Source organism: Bos taurus, chromosome 17 (assembly GCF_002263795.3).
Source record: "Bos taurus isolate L1 Dominette 01449 registration number 42190680 breed Hereford chromosome 17, ARS-UCD2.0, whole genome shotgun sequence".
Lineage (NCBI taxonomy): Eukaryota > Metazoa > Chordata > Mammalia > Artiodactyla > Bovidae > Bos > Bos taurus.
The window spans coordinates 44,194,806-44,213,968 of record NC_037344.1 but is presented as its reverse complement, the minus strand read 5'-3'; the positions used below and the strand labels follow the sequence as shown (position 1 = coordinate 44,213,968).

General features: G+C 41.8%; 1 protein-coding gene and 1 long non-coding RNA gene across 6 annotated transcripts in view; one reads left to right on the top strand and one right to left on the bottom strand.

Annotated features, from left to right (window-relative positions):
* LOC132342602 (uncharacterized) overlaps window positions 1–9,360 on the top strand; it is a 48,101-nt gene extending 38,741 nt beyond the window's left edge. The window contains exon 5 of the long non-coding RNA XR_009491049.1: window positions 8,840–9,360. This is a non-coding gene — a long non-coding RNA (uncharacterized lncRNA). The remainder of the gene's footprint in view (window positions 1–8,839) is intronic.
* ZNF268 (zinc finger protein 268) overlaps window positions 1–19,080 on the bottom strand; it is a 33,954-nt gene extending 14,874 nt beyond the window's left edge. For 2 of the 5 annotated variants that reach the window (XM_010813819.4, XM_015475428.3), the window contains exons 1-2: window positions 18,385–18,945; window positions 1,362–1,553 (exon numbers count right to left, since the gene is read on the bottom strand). In XM_010813819.4, coding sequence (XP_010812121.1) covers window positions 1,362–1,553; window positions 18,385–18,417 — 225 coding nt within the window. In that variant the 5' untranslated portion in view covers window positions 18,418–18,945. Of the gene's footprint in view, window positions 1–1,361; window positions 1,554–18,384 lie in introns of all 5 variants that reach the window. The other 3 variants (NM_001083646.3, XM_005217648.5, XM_005217649.5) reach the window with 3 other exon arrangements.
* Window positions 19,081–19,163: the final 83 nt, after the last annotated feature.

The following is a 19,163-nucleotide window of genomic DNA, read 5'->3' as shown; positions in this document are numbered from 1 at the left end:
ACCATTTTTATGGACTCCTGATATACAACAAGGTGGCACTGCAAGACATAAGGAGAGGTCAATCACTTCAGTGAGACTGGGGCAATTAGACAATATGATGAAAAAAACACATCTTGACTCCTACTCACACCAAACATAAATAATTCTACATGTATGATAAGTCTACCTGTGAAAAGATAAATGTGAACAAAGAATGATGTCTTCATGAGCTCTGGATAAGAAAAACGTTTTTAGGTTGGACACAAAAAGCACAAGTAATAAAAAATATATAAAAACTAAATTAAGTTAAAATTAGAAACAGCTGTTCATCAAAAGACAGCATTAACAGAATGAAAAGGCCAAAAAACAAAACAAAACAAAAAAAACCCAACAACAGCTTGTAAACAAATACTGAACAACAGTTAATGCTATGCAAACTGAAGTATTTAGAGGGAGGCATGCTGCCTGAAACATATTAAGAAATACACCAAAAATAAGATGGGATGAGAGATGCAGAGGGATGGAAATATGGACAACGTGATAAAACAAATACAATAAAAATGTTAAAGGTAAATTCAAGGTGATGAGTATACAAATGTTCACTGTAAAATGCTTTCAATTTTGCCCTGTGTTTGAAAACTGTCAAAACAAAATACCGGAGGTGAAAGAAGCACTGCAGGTAAAACATGAATGTGGATTTGGTATCAAGTTTGCTTTAAACGTCAATGTGCACAAATCACTGAATCATGTTAAAACAAAAGTGTGATATAACAGGACTGAGGTGGGGCCTGAAACTCAGCATTTCTAAGAAGCTTCCAGAATATAAAAACGCCTTTTAGTGGATAAGAAAAGGCATAAAACATCCACGTAAGGTAACAAAATATCCAAAAAACATGCCAGAAGGAAATGCAAAGCAAATCCATAGAGATACCACCATACCAGAATGGCTCAAATTAAAAAGAATAACAGCACTTAAAAGTGACAGAGAATGTGAGGCAAGGGAAGACCCAGACACTGCTGATGGTCATCTAACAGGATGGTGCTTAATGAATCAAAGTGCTTAATGAAAAATATAAGCAATAGAGCAGGAGATACACATGTACATGCCATGAAGATATATTAAAAATGGATTCACATCAATAATGATACACATTTTGTAAACACATAAAAAGAACAATATGCATTTTAAAAAATTACGGGGTGGAGGAGCTGAAAATTGAGTCTGCGGAAACCAGGAAACAGGGGACTTCAGGGACCTTCCATGACCTAAGGAGAAAGTTACTTTAACCTTCCCACCTAAGGACCTCCATCCCTTTCCCTACCAAAAAAAAAATTAAAAAGGAATAAAGAAAAGAAGTGGAAATAAACAAACAAGGACTCACCCAGGATTTCTTGGCTTTCGGCTGGTCCTGGGAAATAAGCAGCCACTCCAGGACCCCAGGTCTCCTGGGCCTCTGCCAGGGTCCTCCAGAGAGAGGCTTCTGGTCAGGGGTCCCTTGATCCAGGATGGATTTCTCACTTTGGAGCTTTCTGCTCACATTGCATGAACTGTCTCGCTCCTGGAGAGGTGGCACCTGTAGACCCAAGAGCAAGCACACATTTGAGAGCACATTTCTAACCTTGGTCTCTTTTGCTAGTGAATGCACTCACCCTGGCTGCCTCAGGGGTTCTGCAGACTGTGGCCAGTGCTGCTGAGAGGACAGAAGTGAGAGTAAACGGAAATAGGGGACCCAGCACACTGACTACAGCCTCCACCCAGACTCTGCACAGACCCCCAGGAACCCCAAAAGGGCAGAAACCACCCTGAGATTTAAACAACTTTGGGCAGACACTTAAAAAGAACATGATGCCAGGTGCTAAGGAGTAAATGACCCTGTTTTCTGGGCTTCCCTCATAGCTCAGCTGGTAAAGAAACCACCTGCAATGCAGGAGATGCTGGTTCGATCCCTGGGTTGGGAAGATGCCCTGGAGAAAGGGAAAGGCTACCCACTTCAGTATTCTGGCCTGGAGAATTCCATGGACGGTATGTATAGTCCATGGGGTCGCAAAGAGTCGGACACGACTGAGCGACTTTCACTTTCACTCACTTTAGGTGGGTGGACACTGGAAATAGATCTTGGATGAAACAGTCTGTTTCAGTAGAGTTTCTTCTCAATATCTGGATGTCCATGAACAACTCAATTAATCTCTCTCACTGAGTCTTACTTTTTGTTATGAAACATTGAGAGTAGGGTAAGATCAGGGTGGCAGTGTAGTCTTTTAATCTCCCAACAGAAACAAGAGGCCTATCAGAATAGTAAAAGAAGCCAGAGACATCCACAGACAAATGGACCCAGGTGACAGGGCTCCTCACAAACCTCAGAATCTAGCAGATGCAACCTAACTGCATTGCTGGGGGGAGCAGGGGCCACAGGTGCCAATCTCCAAAGTCACCAGTAAATAAGCCCCCCCCTCAAGAGAGAGCACCTCCCAAATGGAATCTGAACCCTTGAGGCACAGGGCTGCAGGTGACGAAAAAAGATGTTCCCAAAGTCACTAAGTGACCTAACAGTGCTGGGGTTGCTGAGAAATGATGGGCAAACAGTCCCTCCCAGGAGGTTGGGTCTTCACTGCGAAACGGAGACCAAATTAATCAGCAGAAGTAAGAAAAAAACATTCAGGCAAAGAGAGGGATGAAGAGAAAAGAGATTCAGAAGATGAGAGGGAAAGGGGAGCAAAGGGAGGGCAGAAAGGCATTAAGCAGTAAGAAGGAAAGGCCCAGAGGACGCTCATACCAGAAGCTGTTTTAACAACAAAATACACGGTGTAAAAATGGGTGAAACACGTTAGAATACAGGGCATATTGAGCTCTAGGAAACCCAGGGCAAGAGGCAGAAAAAAGGCTTCCTGACAAGGCTAAGTGTTGAGTCAGGTCAGGTATGTATGTGTTTACTTCCAAAAGAATCACTAAGATGAACTAGAAACTTGGATTACCTCTGGAGGAGGGAAGGGATAGAGTAGGAGACATGGAAGCTTGTCTGGATGCAGGCATGCTTCCATCTTTTTACTTTATACATTTTTTTTTAATTGGAGGACAATTGCTTTATAATATTGTGTTGACTTCTGCCATACATCAACATGAATCAGACACAGGTATACATATGTCCCCTTCCTCCTGAACCCCTTTCCCATCTCATACCCCATCCCACCCCTCTAGGTTGTCACAGAGCACTAAATTGAGCTCTCTGTGTCTACAAAGCAAATTTCCATTTCTTTCTATATTACATATGGCAATGTATGTTTCCATGCTATTCTCTCAATTCGTCCTACCCTCTCCTTTCCCCACTGTGTCCACAAGTCTGCTCTCTACGTCTGCACCTCCATTGCTGCTCTGCAAATAACAGGTTCATCAGTACTATCTTTCTAGATTCCATACACATACATTAATATATGTCTTTCTCTTTCTGACTTACTTCACTCTGTAAACAGGCTCTAAGTTCATCTACCTCATTAGGACTGACTCAAATATAGCTGAGTAATATTCCATTGGAGAAGGAAATGGCAACCCACTCCAGTGTTCTTGCCTGGAGAATCCCAGGGATGGGGGAGCCTGGTGGGCTGCTGTCTATGGGGTCGCACAGAGTTGGACATGACTGAAGCGACTTAGCAAGCAAGCAATATTCCACTGTATATATGTATAGTAATTTCTGTATCCATTCACCTGTAAATGGACATCTAGGTTGCTTCCATATCCTAGCTATTGTAAAAAGTGCTGCAGTTAACACCAGGGTACATGTGTCTCTTGGTTTTCTCAGGGTATATGCCCAGTAGTGGGACTGCTGGGTTATATGGTAGTTCTATTCCCAGTTTATCAAGGAATCTCCATAGTGTATCAATTTACATTCCACCAACAGTGCAAGAGGGTTCCTTTTTCTCTACATCCTCTCCAACATTTATTGTTTGTAGATATTTTATTGATGGCCATTCTGACCAGTGTGAGGTGATACTTAATTGTAGTTTTGATTTGCATTTCTCATTAGAGCGATGAGCATCCTTTCATGTGTTTGTTGGCCATCTGTATGTTTTCTTTGGAGGAATGTTTGTTTACATCTTTTGTCCATTTTTTGGATTGGGTTGTTTGTTTTTCTGGTATTGAGCTGCATAAGCTGCTTGTTTATTTTGGAAATTAATCCTTTGTCAGTTGTTTCATTTGTAATTATTTTCTCCCATTCTGAGGTTTGTCTTTTAATCTGTTTATTGTTTCCTTTGCTGTGCAAAAGCTTTTTAAGTTTAATTAAGTCCCATTTGTTTACCTTTGTTTTTATTTCCATTACTAGTTTTGAATCATGTAAATATTTTACATGATCAAAAGGAGGAGGGAAGGCAATCACTAAAGTGGAAAATAAATGTCAACAAATACATTTGTTTATACAACTGGAAACAAAACTGTAAGAGACAATCATATTTCTTCCTGACCTTAACATGTGGTATTTAACTATGTATTCCTTGGATAAAATGAGGTATAAAGACTTACTAAACTTCATTTAGTACCCCTGCCAGTAGTAACAAATTGTTATTATTTTAAAACCATCTTATGTTCGCTATAGGACATGACAGTTATATCACTGTTATTATGACCCAAGATATCTAGCACATGACAAAAAGATACAAGAGTAAAGTTTTTAACCTTCCTGCACAGCTGGTGGGGATGTAAAATGGAGCAACCACTTTGGACCCAGCTTGGAAGTTTCTCAAGGTGTTAAACCCAGAATCACTGTATTACCTGGAGATCCCATTCCTAGGTATCCACTCAAGAGAATTAAAAGCCTATGTCCACAGAAAGGCTTGCACACAAATGTTTTTAATGGCATGACTCTAACAGTCAAATACCTATCAATGGATGAATGGATAAACCAAATGTGATCTACACATTATTTAGCCATAAAAAGGAATAAAGCACTGAAGAATGCTACTATATGATGAACTTCTGTACTACACTGTACAGGTACCTGACAATTAGCCAATTAGCTTTTTTTGACTATAATGCAAATGCCTGATTGTACCAAAAGCTTCTGATTTCTGAGGTACCACTTCAGAGACATCAATCTTGGGTAAGTTCATTTCCAGCCACACAACTAGATAAAGAGCCAGGCTGCCCGCCTTGACAGTCCCCTTGTAGAAAGCCCTGGGTGACCTGGATGACTGCTCATTTGATTGATCCCGCTCTTCCCTTCCTGTGCCTTTAATTCTTAATTATATTTTAAATTCACCAATAAATAATGAACTGGAAAGCCCCAGTGATGCAAATATAGGCATAACTCCAAGTCCACATTCTCGCTCTTTCTCTGCTGTGTGGCCCTGTTGTGCCACCTACTCCCAGGGTGCTCAGTAATAAACTTTATGTTTTTAAAGATCCCTGATGGTTGTCGCTGAGATGCATCTTGTAATCACAGTAAGAAGCACAAGGGCAGGTCCAACCATAGCACTGGCTCACTGGGGAAATGTCTGTGGGGGCTGTGACTAGTGGGGCCCAGGTGAGCCCCCGCCCCAGGCATTCCTAGTCACAGCATCATTACTGACAGGCTGAGACCAACACAAAGCCACCCTGAAAACGCTTGTTAAATGAAAGAAGCCAGATACACAAGGCCACACACGTGATATGATTCTATTTGTATCAATGTCTAGAAAAGGGAAATTCATGAAAACACAAAGTAGGCTAAATGGCTGACAAGGGGACAGGGGAAGGAGGGGATAGACACTGGGTTTTGAATGCGGACAGGGCTTCTTTTGAATGGGGACAGGGTTTCTTCTGTGTTTTGAATAGGGACAGGGTTTCTTTTGGAAATAATGATAATGTTCTGGAATTGGAGATGGTAATATTTAGACAACTGTGAAAAATAAGTCAAGGCTATAGTTTTTCCAGTGGTCATGTATGGATGTGAGAGTTGGACTGTGAAGAAAGCTGAGTGCCGTAGAATTGATGCTTTTGTGGTGTTGGAGACGACTCTTGAGAGTCCCTTGGACTGCAAGGAGATCCAACCAGTCCATCCTGAAGGAGATCAGCCCTGGGATTTCTTTGGAAGGAATGATACTAAAGCTGAAACTCCAGTACTTTGGCCACCTCATGCTAAGAGATGACTCACTGGAAAAAACTCTGATGCTGGGAGGGATTGGGGGCAGGAGGAGAAGGAGACGACAGAGGGTGAGATGGCTGGATGGCATCACTGACTCGATGGACGTGAGTCTGAATGAACTCTGGAAGTTGGTGATGGACAGGGAGGCCTGGTGTGCTGCGATTCATGGGGTTGCAAAGAGTTGGACACGACTGAGCGGCTGAACTGAACTGAACTGAAAACTAAAAATGAAGGTACACTTTAAAAGGGTGAGTTTTCAGCCATAAAAATGAAGGCTTTTGAGTTAGTTCTAATGAGGTGGATGAACCTAGAATCTATTATACAGAGTGAAATATGTCAGAAAGACAAAGATAAATACCATATTCTAACACACATATATGGAATCTAGAAAAATGGTACTGAAGAATTTATTTACAGGACAACAATGGAGAAACAGACATAGAGAATAGACTTATGGACATGGGGAGAGAGAAGGGGAGGGTGAGATGTATGGAAAGAGTAATATGGAAACTTTCATTACCATATGTAAAATAGATAGCCAAAGGGAATTTGCTCTATGGCTCAGGAAACTCAAACAGGAGCTCTGTATCAACCTAGAGGGGTGGGATGGGGAGGGAGATGGGAGGGAGGTTCAAAAGGGAGGGGATATATGTATACCTATGGCTGATTCATGTTGAGGTTTGACAGAAAACAGCAAAATTCTGTAAAGCAATTGGGTCGCTAAGAGTCGGACACAACTGAGCGACTTCACTTTCACTTTCATGCATTGGAGAGGGAAATGGCAACCCTCTCCAGTGTTCTTGCCTGGAGAATCCCAGGGATGGGGGAGCCTGATGGCTGCCGTCTATAGGGTCGCACAGAGTCGGACACGACTGAAGCGACTTAGCAGCAGCAGTAGCAGCAAAAAATGAATTAATTTTTTTAAAAGGGTGAGTTTTATGGTATATAAATCATACCCCAATAAAGCTTTTATAAACGAGTATTTTTTTAATTCAATGATTTTTAATAAGTGGAAGTTTTAATCCAGGTTTGTAGCATTCCTACTGTCTCAAAGATTCCTCTGAAACCAAGGTCATTCTCACACCTCTGATCCCCAGGCAATCACTGCCTTGCTTCTGTCCACAGATCTGCATTATCTGGACGTTTCATATGACAGGGACCATACTAGACACTGTGCCTGCCTTCTTTCACTCAGCACAACGCTCTGGAGGTTTATTCATGTTACAGACACACCAGCGGTTTGCTCCTTTATTGCTGAATAGTGTTCCATTCTGTCTGTACATTCACGACTTAATCCACATTTAGATTATAGTCCTGAGTTATTATACAAATCTTTGTGTGAACATGTTTTCCTTTACCGTGGGTAAATTCCAAGAAGTAAAATTGCTGCACTGTATAGTAAGTTTATATTTAACTTTATATTTAACCTTTACAAAGTGACTGCACAATTTTATATTCCTACCAGCAGTCTGTAGTGGTTCCAATTTTTCTGCATCATTGTCAACATTTTCTTTTTGGTTACAGCTATTCTAGAGGGTATAAAGTGGAGCTTCATTATGATAATAATTTGTATTTCCCTTATGACTCATGATGTTAAACATCTTTCCAGGTGCTTCCCATCTATTCATCTTCTCTGGTGATGTGTCTGTTTCAAATCCTTTGCCCATTTTTTAAACTGGGTTATGTCTTCTTATTGAACTGTAAGTGTTCTTCATACACTCTGGACATATCTGTTATTAGGAACATGATTTGCAAATATAATACTATCTCCCAGTCTGTGACTTATCTTTTCATTTTCTAAATAGTGACTTTGACGTTCAAAAGTTTTTATCCTGGTGTTGTCCATTTGTAACTCCAAAAGCACAGTCTATAAAAGAGCTTTCTAAGAACTTTAGCCTCAGAGAAAGGGTGTGAATATTTTCCCCTGTGATTTCTTGTAGAAATGTTATGCTTTTGCTCTTACATTTAAGTCTATGTTCTATTTTGAGTAAAATTTTTTTGTATTGGGTGAGGTAAGAGTCACAACTCATCTTGTGATAACATAAAATACATAATATAAAACTTATGATCTTAACCACTTTTAAGTAAACAGTTAAGTGCAATGAAGTACACTCACGGTGCTGTGTAACAATTACCAGCATTCACATTCATCTTCAGAACTCTTCACCCTGCAAAACTACATCCTCTGAACAACAACTTCCCATTCTCCTCCTACCATGGCTCCCTGACAACCATCATGGATCATACGTTCTGATTCTGACTCCTCTAGGAACTGAAACCATGCCCCATAGGATTAACAGAAAGGATTAAACGACCAACAGAAATTCTTGAGCTTGTCTTACAGAACAGTAGCTAAGGGAACAGCTTGTTAAAAACGCCTCTACTTATAAGCCACCCTCACCGACCAAGTTTGCCTTAATTATCTCTTGATTCCCTAACCGCCCCCTAGGTAACACCTCTGATACATGGGTCATAGTAATGAGCTCTTAAGATGTTTTGCAGAAACCTGGAGTCAGCACTCGTCCAGTTCAAGGCAGCCAAGACTGGCTAGGACCACTAACTCTAAAAACTGGTCCTGTATACATGTCCAATGAATGACCTTCTGATGTCAGAGGGTTAAAAATTCCACCTCAAATCATGCTAAGTGCTTCTATTTTTGAACACGTATTCCATAAAGAAGCATGTAACTGAGATAGGTCTGCCTATCTTTTCCCTACCTCCAATATCACCTTTCCCTGTACTTTCAGGATGATCCCTTGAAGAAGGAAATGGCAACCCACTCCAGTATTTTTGCCTGGAAAAATCCCATGAACAGAGGAGCCTGGCAGACTACAGTCCATGGGGTTGCAGAGTTGGACACAACTTAGCAATTAAACCATCACCACCAGTTCTTTATCCCATAAATATTTCAAGTCCCTTGCCTTCAAGGATGGAGATCTGACATCTGGTCTCCCATCTCCTCACTTGGCTGGCTCATGAATAAACTCTCTCTGCTACAAACTTCAGCATCCCAGCATTTGGCTCACTGCATGTTAGGTGAACAAACCTGGTTCAGTAACAGAACCTCACGTAAGTAGAATGTTGTAGTATCTGTCCTTTTGTGACTGGTTTATTTCACTGAAAATAATGTCCTCAATGTTCATCCATATTGTAGCATGTGTCAGAATTCATTTCTTTTTAAGGTTGAATATACACATACACACTCCATTGTTTATCCATTCATCTCACAGTGAACAACTGGGTTACTTCCACCCCAAACGGAGTAATTAAAAAAAAAAATTGAATTGGAACTCTATAATTTGAATTGGAAACATCAATATGAACTGTAATTTTTTTGCTTTCCAAAGATCCCTAGGTCTCCTTACTGAAAGAGCCTAGAAGTAATGACATTCCAGTATCAGTTGAGATCCCCAAGCACATTCCCTACTAAAAGGAATAGATTCCTGGATAAAAGCTTGATTCCACATCTGGGACAGGAAATACTCAAAGGAGCCCTGAGCATCTTCTTGGGCCCAAAATCAGGAAAGCCAGAAAGCCAGCTAAGACAAACAGTCTTTCAAAAAAAGGCTCAGAGTCAAGCTGAAAAGGTTCCCTTTGGTTAATGCTGGGACAATGTAACCTGCTAAAAGAATACTGACTGCAACTGATTGAAACTAAACGAACGTATTAAGATGTATGAGTTTTTAATCATATTCAAATGTAAAAAATAGAAAAAAAAATCAGTGGGCTTCCAAGGTGGTCCAGTGGTTAAGAATCTTCCTGTCAATGCAGAGGACAGAGGTTCCATCCCTGGTTCAGGATGATCCCACATGCCATGGGGCAGCTAAGCTCGTGCACCACAACTGAGCCCATGTTCCACAATGAGAAGCCCAAGCATCACAAGTGGAGTAGCCCACATTTGCTGCAACTAGAGAAAGCCCACGTGCAGCAACAAAGACCCACTGCAGCCAAAAATAAGCAAATAAATAAACAAAAAACTCACTGTTGTCACCGACGGAGGTAACTAGGGCACCATCCCCTTAGTGAAAACTGGCAATTAAAGGAAAAAAAATTAAGCATGTATCTGCCAAGCCTATCCAAACTGTGTCTCTGGATTACTGAACAGTTCTATTAATGAAGGAATGTTCTTTTTAAGAGAAGGGTTGTAAATTCAGAAAACTCCTGCTACTAATATGGAAAGAATGGTAGAGTTAGCAAGTCACTACTTTGTAAATACCGTGAAACAACTGGCTGAAGGGAAGGTCATTAAAGGAGGAACACTATGAGAAAAGGTTGATGGGACACTTTCCAGCACCACCACTACACCATCACCCCCTGACCCCACCAACCAATCTTTGCATCGTCAAGAGTGAGTCAACCAGACAACGTGCTTCCTGAGGTGACAAAACAAGGCGTCAACAAGAATCCTTGCCCCCAAACATTAATTAATGAATCTAAAAGTCTTTAAAGCTAAATTTCAGTTTACTAGAAATGTTGGTGACAGAAAATATGTTAAAGTGACCACAAGAAAACAAAGATAAACCTAAAATGAAGGATATTCTATGCGACTAATGGCTCAGCATCTTTAAAACGACAATGGTGGGAGAAAAGAATGAATGATGGGTTACTCTGGATTAAATGAGACTTAAAGTGGGTAATGGTAAGAAGTGTGTACCTTGTTTGGATTTTGATTTGAAAAACTGCAACATTAAAAGGGGAAATAGGAATCTGAACAAAAAGCAGGTATTACATGACACCAGGGAATTATTTTATTAGCTGAAATAGTAGTATTATAATTACTTAAGAAAACATAGGTTTTTTAATGCCTGGTGAAGTACATAGAGATGAAATAACTGAAGCTGCTTCAAAATATTTCAAAGTATTTTGGAGTAAGGTACCCTCATCCCACATTTAAAATTTTTCCTTAGAAGATATTTTTAAGAACAAATGACCAGCCCAAAAGAAAAGCTTTCAGAAAACACAATGACATGAACAAGAACCACAAACAACAGAAAACCTCGAGGCCAAAAGACAGTGCAACTGACGGGTGCTGGTTATAAATCAAATATTAGATTTGAAGATATAAAGGCAAGCTGCATGACTTGGCAAGGGTTTGGACAAATGACCTAGCAAGCACATTTGAAAAGAACTAAAAAGAACTTACAGGAATGAAAAAAACATATTAACCAAAATCTGTTTAATAGCAAATTAGGATAAACTGGGCTTCCAGGAGGCTCAGCTGGTCAAGATTGTGCCTGCAATGCAGGAGACCTGGATTCAACCCCTGGATTGGGAAGACCCCTAGAGAAGGGAATGGCTACCCACTAAGGAGAATTCCAAGGACAGAGGATCCTGGCATGCTATAGTTCATTGAGGTCGCAGAGTCGGACACGACTAAGCAGCCACCACTAGGATGAATTAGTAAATGAAAAGACAAACTGGAAGAAATTCTCTACAAGCAGTGTGGAGAGACAGGTGGGCAAGTGAGAAGTAGGTGACACACAGACCAAGAAAGTCTACCATAAGCTGCACTAGAGTCTAAAAGGAAACAGCAGAGCAGATTGAAAAATGAGGGGAAGGGGAGGCACAGCTTTCCAACAGTAGGTAGGTATCTAATGAGTGTAAAAGAATAATGAAATTAAATTCATTTGTCAACTAGTACAAAAAAACTCACACAAGAGGAGATGGGCTGTTGCTGGGGCTTCCTGGGCACTGTGGGGCTGCTGGGCTTAGGCCAAGGTGGGACGCAGCCCTTGGAGACAGCAGCACAGAGGTGCTTCTGCCAGGATTTTAGTTCCCCAACAAGGGATGGAAATTGTGCCCTCTGAAGTGGAAGCGTCAAGTCTCTAAGAGCTTAATTCAGATATCATGTTCTGGATGCTGGAAGTCCAAGTTCAAGGTGACAGATTTGGTTTCTTCTGAGGCCCCTCTCCTTGGCTTGTTAAAGTCATTATCTCTTCACCACATCCTCATGTGGCCTTCTCTCTATATATGCACACCACTGATTGCCTTTTCATTTTTGATGGTTTCCTGTGCTTTGGAGAAGCTTTTTAGTTTGATGTATTAATTGTGGTGTTGGAGAAGACTTTTGAGAGTCCCTTGGACTGCAAGGAGACCAAACCAGTTCATCCTAAAGAAGAGCAGTCCTGAGTGTTCATTGGAAGGACTGATGTTGAAGCTGAAACTCCAATACTTTGGCCACCTGATGCAAAAAACTAACTCATTGGAAAAGACCCTGATGCTGGGAAAGATTGAGGGCGGGAGGAGAAGGGGACGACAGAGGATGAGATGTTTGGATGGCATCAGTAACTCAATGGACATGAGTTTGGGTAAACTCCGGGAGTTGGTGATGGACAGAGAAGCCTGGTGTGCTGCAGTCCACGGGGTAGCAAAGAGTCAGATACAACTGAGCGACTGAACTGAGTCACACTTAGTTAAGTTTGCTTTTGGTTTCAAATCCAAAATACTGTCAAGACCAATATTAAGGTGCTTATTCCTATTTTTCTTCTAGTGTTACCATTTCAGTCTTATATTGAAGACTTCAATGTATTTTGAATTGATTTTTGTCTGTGGTATAAAATAGGAATCCAGTTTCACTGTTTATGTTATGTGGCTGTCCAGTTTTTTCAACCCCATTTATTGAAGAACCTATTTTCTCATTATATATTCTTGGCTCCACTGTAGGAAACTGACCATATATGCATGGATTTATTTCTGGACTATCTATTCTGTTATATTGAAGAAGGAAATGGCAACCCACTCATGTTCTTGGGATAATCCCACGGACAGAAGGAGCCTGGCAAGCTACAGTCCACAGGGTTGCAAAGAGTCAGACATGACTGAGCAACTGAGCACACATACACACATTCTGTTATACTGATCCATGTGTCTGTTTTTATGCCAATACTATACTGTTTTGATTACTATAGCACTGTAATACAGTTTAAAATAAGGACGTATGATACTTTCAGCTTTGTTATTCTATCTCAAGATTGCTTTGGCTATTTGTAGTCTTTTGTGGTTCCAAATAGATTTTAGGAATTTCTTTATATCGCTGTGAAAATGTCATTAGAATTTTGATAAGGATTGCATTGAATCTGTAGGTTGTTTGGGGAGTATGGACATTTTAATAGTATTAATTCTTCCAATTAATGAGCATGGAATATGTAGTTGACCCTTGACTAACACGGGGGTTAGAGGCATCAACTCCCATGCAGTTGAAAATTCACACATGTAACATTACAGCTGGCCCAGAGTATCTGCAGTTCTACATCCACAAATTCAACCAACTGAAGATTGGGTAGTACTGGCATATGTATTTATTGAAAAAGAATCCACAGATTAGTGGTTCCCTGCAATTCAGACTCATGTTGTTCAACGGTAAATTTACTTCCATTGTTTGTACCTTCTTTTTTTTAATTAATGCCTTAGAATTTTCAGTGTATAGATCTCTCAATTTCTGGTTAAATTTATTCCTACTTTATTCTTTTTGATGAAATTATAAATTTCTTTTTCTGATATTTTATTGTCAGTGTATAAACTTCAACTGATTTTTGGAAACTAATTTTGTATCCTGCAAATTTACTAAATTTGTTTATTAGCTCTAGCACTCTTTTGGTGGAGTCTTTAGGATTTTCTGTATATAATAACAAACTACCAGCAAATAAAGACAGCTTTTTCTTCTTAAAAAACAAAACAAAACAAAACTTCATTCAAGAATCATGCATGGGGGCTAAATGAGTGGGCAAAAGTTTGAGGAGTAAGAAGATATTTATTTAGTCTCATTATCTCCCAACTGATACAAGACAGAGAGTAACTTTACAGGGGAGAAAGCAGACACCACCTTCACCAAGTGAGTCAAGTTCACACCAGCAGTCACCAGTGCCCTGATGAGACAAAGTAGAATGCATCATTTCAGAAACAAATCAGAAGCAGCAGCAGACAGCCCCAACTGAGGGATATTCCACAAAATGCCCTGGACTCCATAACCATTATGTCTTAACAAGAAAGACTGAGAAACTTTCTGAGAGAGTTAATTCTTAGGTAGGTTGATAAGAAGTCTGGGGTGCTTTGGGAAGAGAAAGGGGTCTGGGGCTCTCAAGGAGAAAAGGACAAACATTTTTTTCTACATTCCTTCATCTTAGTCACATAAAATGTTAAGCAACTGTATGTTGTGGGAGTGGGTCTGGTAAGATTTTTCTATTGTTAGTTCTAATCCCATTATCATAAAATGTAAATTGTGGGAGTGGGTCTGGTAAGACCTTTACAAACTTGAGACATTCTTTTGATTTACTGTAATAACCAATTGAAAAAGTATATAACTCCCTTGCTAAGATTAGCGAGGGGGGCACTCTCCATCCCCCTTCTGATGTCTACGTCAGAAGCTTTCTCTGTTCCTTTCACTGTAATAAAACTTCTGCCACACAAAAGCTCTGAGTAATCAAGGCTGGTCCCTGATCCCAAAGCTAAATCTTCTTCAGAGATCATGAATCCAATACCATTCACTGCAAGCTATCATTTCCAGGTTAGATGAAAGATCTAGGACAACCCACTGCAATGCACACTTTAAGTTATTCTTTACCTATCAAGGACAGTATTCCCAACATTTCTATAAAGAACATTTGGCAAAATTGAAATAAGACCTGTAAATGAAATAACAACATTGTATTAATGTTAATATCCTGAATCAGTGGTTATGTAAAATATTATTCTCATTGGTAAGAACTGCAATATTTAGAGATAAAGGAAAATCATGCCTGCAAATGACTTTCAGTTAAAAAACAAAACAAAACAAAAAAACTGTATGTACGTGGAGAGAAAAAGAGGAGAGGAGCCAGGAATGAAGAGTGAGAGAAAATAAAGCAGGTCCAGTAAAATTTTAGTATTGAGGAATCTGAATGAAGGGTATAAAATAACTTATGTATTATTCTTGCAACATTTCTAAGATCTAAAACTATGTCAAAATAAAAACTTAAATTTAAAAAACCTTTTAAGTAAGAAATAACGGTGTTTAACTTACTATAGCACAGGGAACTCTGTTCAATGTTACATGGCAGCCTGGATGGGATGGGGAGTTTAGAGGAGAATGGATACATGTGTATGTATGGCTGAGAACCTTTGCTGTCCACCTGAAAACTATCACAACATTGTTATCAGTTATACTTGAATACAAAGTAATACATTCAATTTTTTAAAAAAGTAAGAAAGAATGTGTTTGATTTCCAAACTGCTTAGAGAGAAAAAGAATAAAAAATTATCAGTATAAAAAAGGCAAGAGAGAAGAAACAAAAAAGAAAACATCAGATATAACAAATAGAAAAAAATATAGTAAGACGGTAATTTAAATCAGTAATTACATTAGTGATCAAGATCAAGAAGTGGTCCAGTTAAGTAAAAGGACTGACAGACGGATTTATAAAAAAAAAAAGAATGATGCTATTTAAAAGAGACACATCTAGGACTTCCCTGGTAGTCCAGTGGTTAAGAATCTGCCTGCCAATACAGGGGACACTGTCCGATCAGGGCTCTGGGAAGATTCTGCATGCTACAGGGCAACGAAGCCCATGTGCACAGGCCCTAGAGCCCATGTTCCACAACAAGAGAAGCCGCTGCAACGAGAAGCCCAAACACTTACAACTAGAGAGTAGCCCCTGCTCACCAAGACTCAAGAAAGCCCATGCGCAGCAACAAAGACAATGCAGTTAAAAAAAAGAAAAAAAGGGGGACGACGGACTAGTTGACAAGCGTAAGCTGATTCTCAGAAAAGAGGATTCGACTTTGAAACACACCTCAATTTTATCTAGGTTCTCCATTTCTACTGCCCTAGACAGCACACCCGCCACCTCTCATTTGGACCCCCGGTCACCTCTGCCCTACTTCACCTACACTTTACTTAGCAGCCAGAAGGGCTTTGAAAAACCAAGTTAAGTCATGTTGTGCTTTTTTCAGCTTCCCAGTCTGACTGGGCCTCTGACATCCTTTTGTCTGTCTCCTCCCCTTCCCTCCCCCACAACCACAGCCACAGGGGACTTTCTTTCCTGTTTACAAAGGCACCAAACCTCCCCCACCTCGCGGCCTAGGCCATGGCTGTTCCCACTCTGCATGTTCATTCACCTGCTTCTCCCAAGGCTGGCCTGCTCTGGTACCACAGACCTGGCAAACGTCACCGCCTCCATGAGGCCTTCCCCAAGCACCTAATCTCACATCAACCAATTTTAATTCCATGTATAACATAACAATGACATTTCCTGTTAAGCAATTTCTTCATCATTTGTGTCATCTGTCTTCCTCATAAGGTTGCTGTGAGGATTAGTTTGTATCTGTAAAGTGCTGAGATCCATGGCTGGGAAGTGCAGACACTATATTACTGAAGTTGTAAAGTTTTCTTTGTGTAAGTACCCTGCATTGCTTAGGTTCATAGTAATTGAACTGTTTTATCACCACTGTAAATAAGCTAACTGATAAACTGGTAAACAGGAAGCCTACTGATTTTTAGACTGATTCTGTACCATGGTACCTCACTGGATTCTCCTCAAGCCTCCACTCTCTTCCCACTAAACAGGACACACTGATGAAGCCTACCTGGCTATCTACTGATGAGTCCCATTTTGGCAACCAACTTGTTCCCTCCACCCCACTCCTTCCACTTCTGTCCAACACATATCTACATTCACACTCTGCTCTGGAAATAGCAAAACCCAGCACTACCATCACCACCATATCCAACCTGAACTTCTCTGATGTAACATTACTTAACCTCTCTGGGCCACCTCATAGGTAACCATTTTTGAGGCTTCTTTTTCTGACTCTGAAACACAAATCTCTCCATTTCTCTCATTTCTGATGGGTTCCTCAACCTTCAGCCCCTCCTCCACTGCCTTCACTTGTTCATCACGTGCACACTGCCCTTGGTCCTCTTCCAAGGGCACAATTGCTCTTTGAGTTCACCTAGCTGGACCTATTCATTGTAACCTGTCCAGACCTTTGAACTGAGACACATGCCTACCCATCTGTCCACCAGCATCTGCAGGGTACCACCATATCCAACAGAAATGTCCACCTGGCTCTCCTGAACAACTCTGATAGTCTTTGTGGACTCAGGAAATGGTACCTCCCAACCCAGGCCCACAGAGTAGACCTCCAGCAGTTATGCCTGGCTCTTCTTGCTCCCTCACCAACATCCAACTAGTTACCAAGTCCACTTGCTTCTGACTCTGTGTCTCTTTTCTCAAAACCACTAGTGTACTTAAGCCTCGTCATCACTTGCCTGATGTTGACTGCTCCATCAAAATTCCTTTGGAAAACACTTCAGTGAGTCTTTCTCCACTAGAGGATAAAATCCAAGGGTTTTTTTTTTTTTTTTTGGCAGCACCTTGTGGCTTGCGGGATTTCAGTTCCTCAACCAGGGATTGAACCTGGGGTCACAGTGATGAAAGTTCCGAGCCCTAACCACTGAACTGCCAGGGAAGTCCCCAAATTCAAGTTTTTAATGTGACCCTCAAAGCCCTCTATGATCCAATCTCTACCTATGGCTCTGGCCTCATTTCTTACACTCCATCACCACCATCCCCTGCAAAATCCTAAACTCTACATTTCAGCAACTGCAGTGTTCAAAGTTCACCAACATATTAGATCACTTGAAGCCTCTAAAATTTGCACGCTCCTTCCTTTTCCTAGGCTGTCCCTCGTTCACCTCACTTACCTTTCAAATCACAGTTTAAGACTCCCTTATTAATCCCTGAGGCACTTCTTGGAGTGTCCTTATTTCCAAAACTGACCCTGTGCTGTAGGTCCCCACACATTTTCACAGCTTGTTTTCAGAGGACCCCTAAGGTGTCACTGTGCTTGTACATTTTCTTGCCCATCATCCCTACCAGATCACGACTCTTCCAAGGCAAGAACGACTTATCTTGCACCCTTAGCACCTGCCCCAGGATCCGGCAAACAAAAGACAATAAAACTGTTGAATAAAGAGACAAACGTGTAATTTCCCAAATGAGGTCCCGAAATCTTAGACACAGAAGGTAAAAACTAAGAAAATGTGTGTCGAAGAAATTGGAAGATGGATGATTACGTCTTTTAAACTCAAGGTTCAAGGTACAGAATTGGCAGAAGAGAGACTGAAGTTAGTAAATTAACAGTTTGATGACAAGAAGCGCTTCTGGACGGCCTAACGTTACCTAAAGGAGGCCCAGTGGTTTGGCAGCGGGATGGGGAGAGAGAACTCCATGCAAACGCCAACCCTGGAAGAGACGGATGAGCACATGTCGGTCTTTAGGGAGTTTTTCAGAAACGAAAGAAAATCCCTACTCACCCAGATGGCAGCTGTCCGGACCCTGGTGGCCATCCCCACAGCCAGTTTTGAGTTCCCTGCAAGAGAGTGGCAGAACCCGATGGCTGTGGGACGAGAGAATCGTCAGGGAACAGATCTCTCCGCCGCGCCCGCGCCCACGCGGGACCCTCTAGATCCCTGAGGACGCGCACCTCTCTCCTCTCACGCAGCCGCGGCGTTCCCCACCTTCGTCCCCACCTACACACACGCGACTGGGCCAGGGCAGGCGTAAGGGAGGCCAGACTAGTCTGCACGGTCCCGCCCCCTTGATTTTGGAGGGAATCGGCGCGCACCGCTCCCCCGAGCCCTGAACTGGTAGCGCGGGAATGCGGGGGAGACGCGCTCCCAGCCGACCTCCTGGATCTTGCAACCAGATCTGCTCGTTCTCCCTCTCGACTTTGAGTCACCCGCTCTGAGCGCTTCGGCGACGGCCCTCGGGCAGCCGAGGTCGGCCGGCACCAGCTCAGGTCACCGCGACCGGCATGGGACTCAGCCCACCGAACAGGGCTCTCCCCGGCTGGTGCCGAGTGGATGGCGGCTGCTAGGGACGCACAGGAATTGCGTCAGTGAGACCCACGGGCAGGACAAACTACAACTCCCAGAAGCCTCCGCGGTCATCCCTCCTCCGGGGGTGGCTCCGGCCAAGGGCCGCCGGGAGGGGGCGCTGCAGCCGCTAATCGCGGGGTTCCCGGCCCTATCCTTGGGCGGGTGTTTGGGGGCTTTCAATAATACAGAGGATTAAAAGAATTGATGGCAATAGC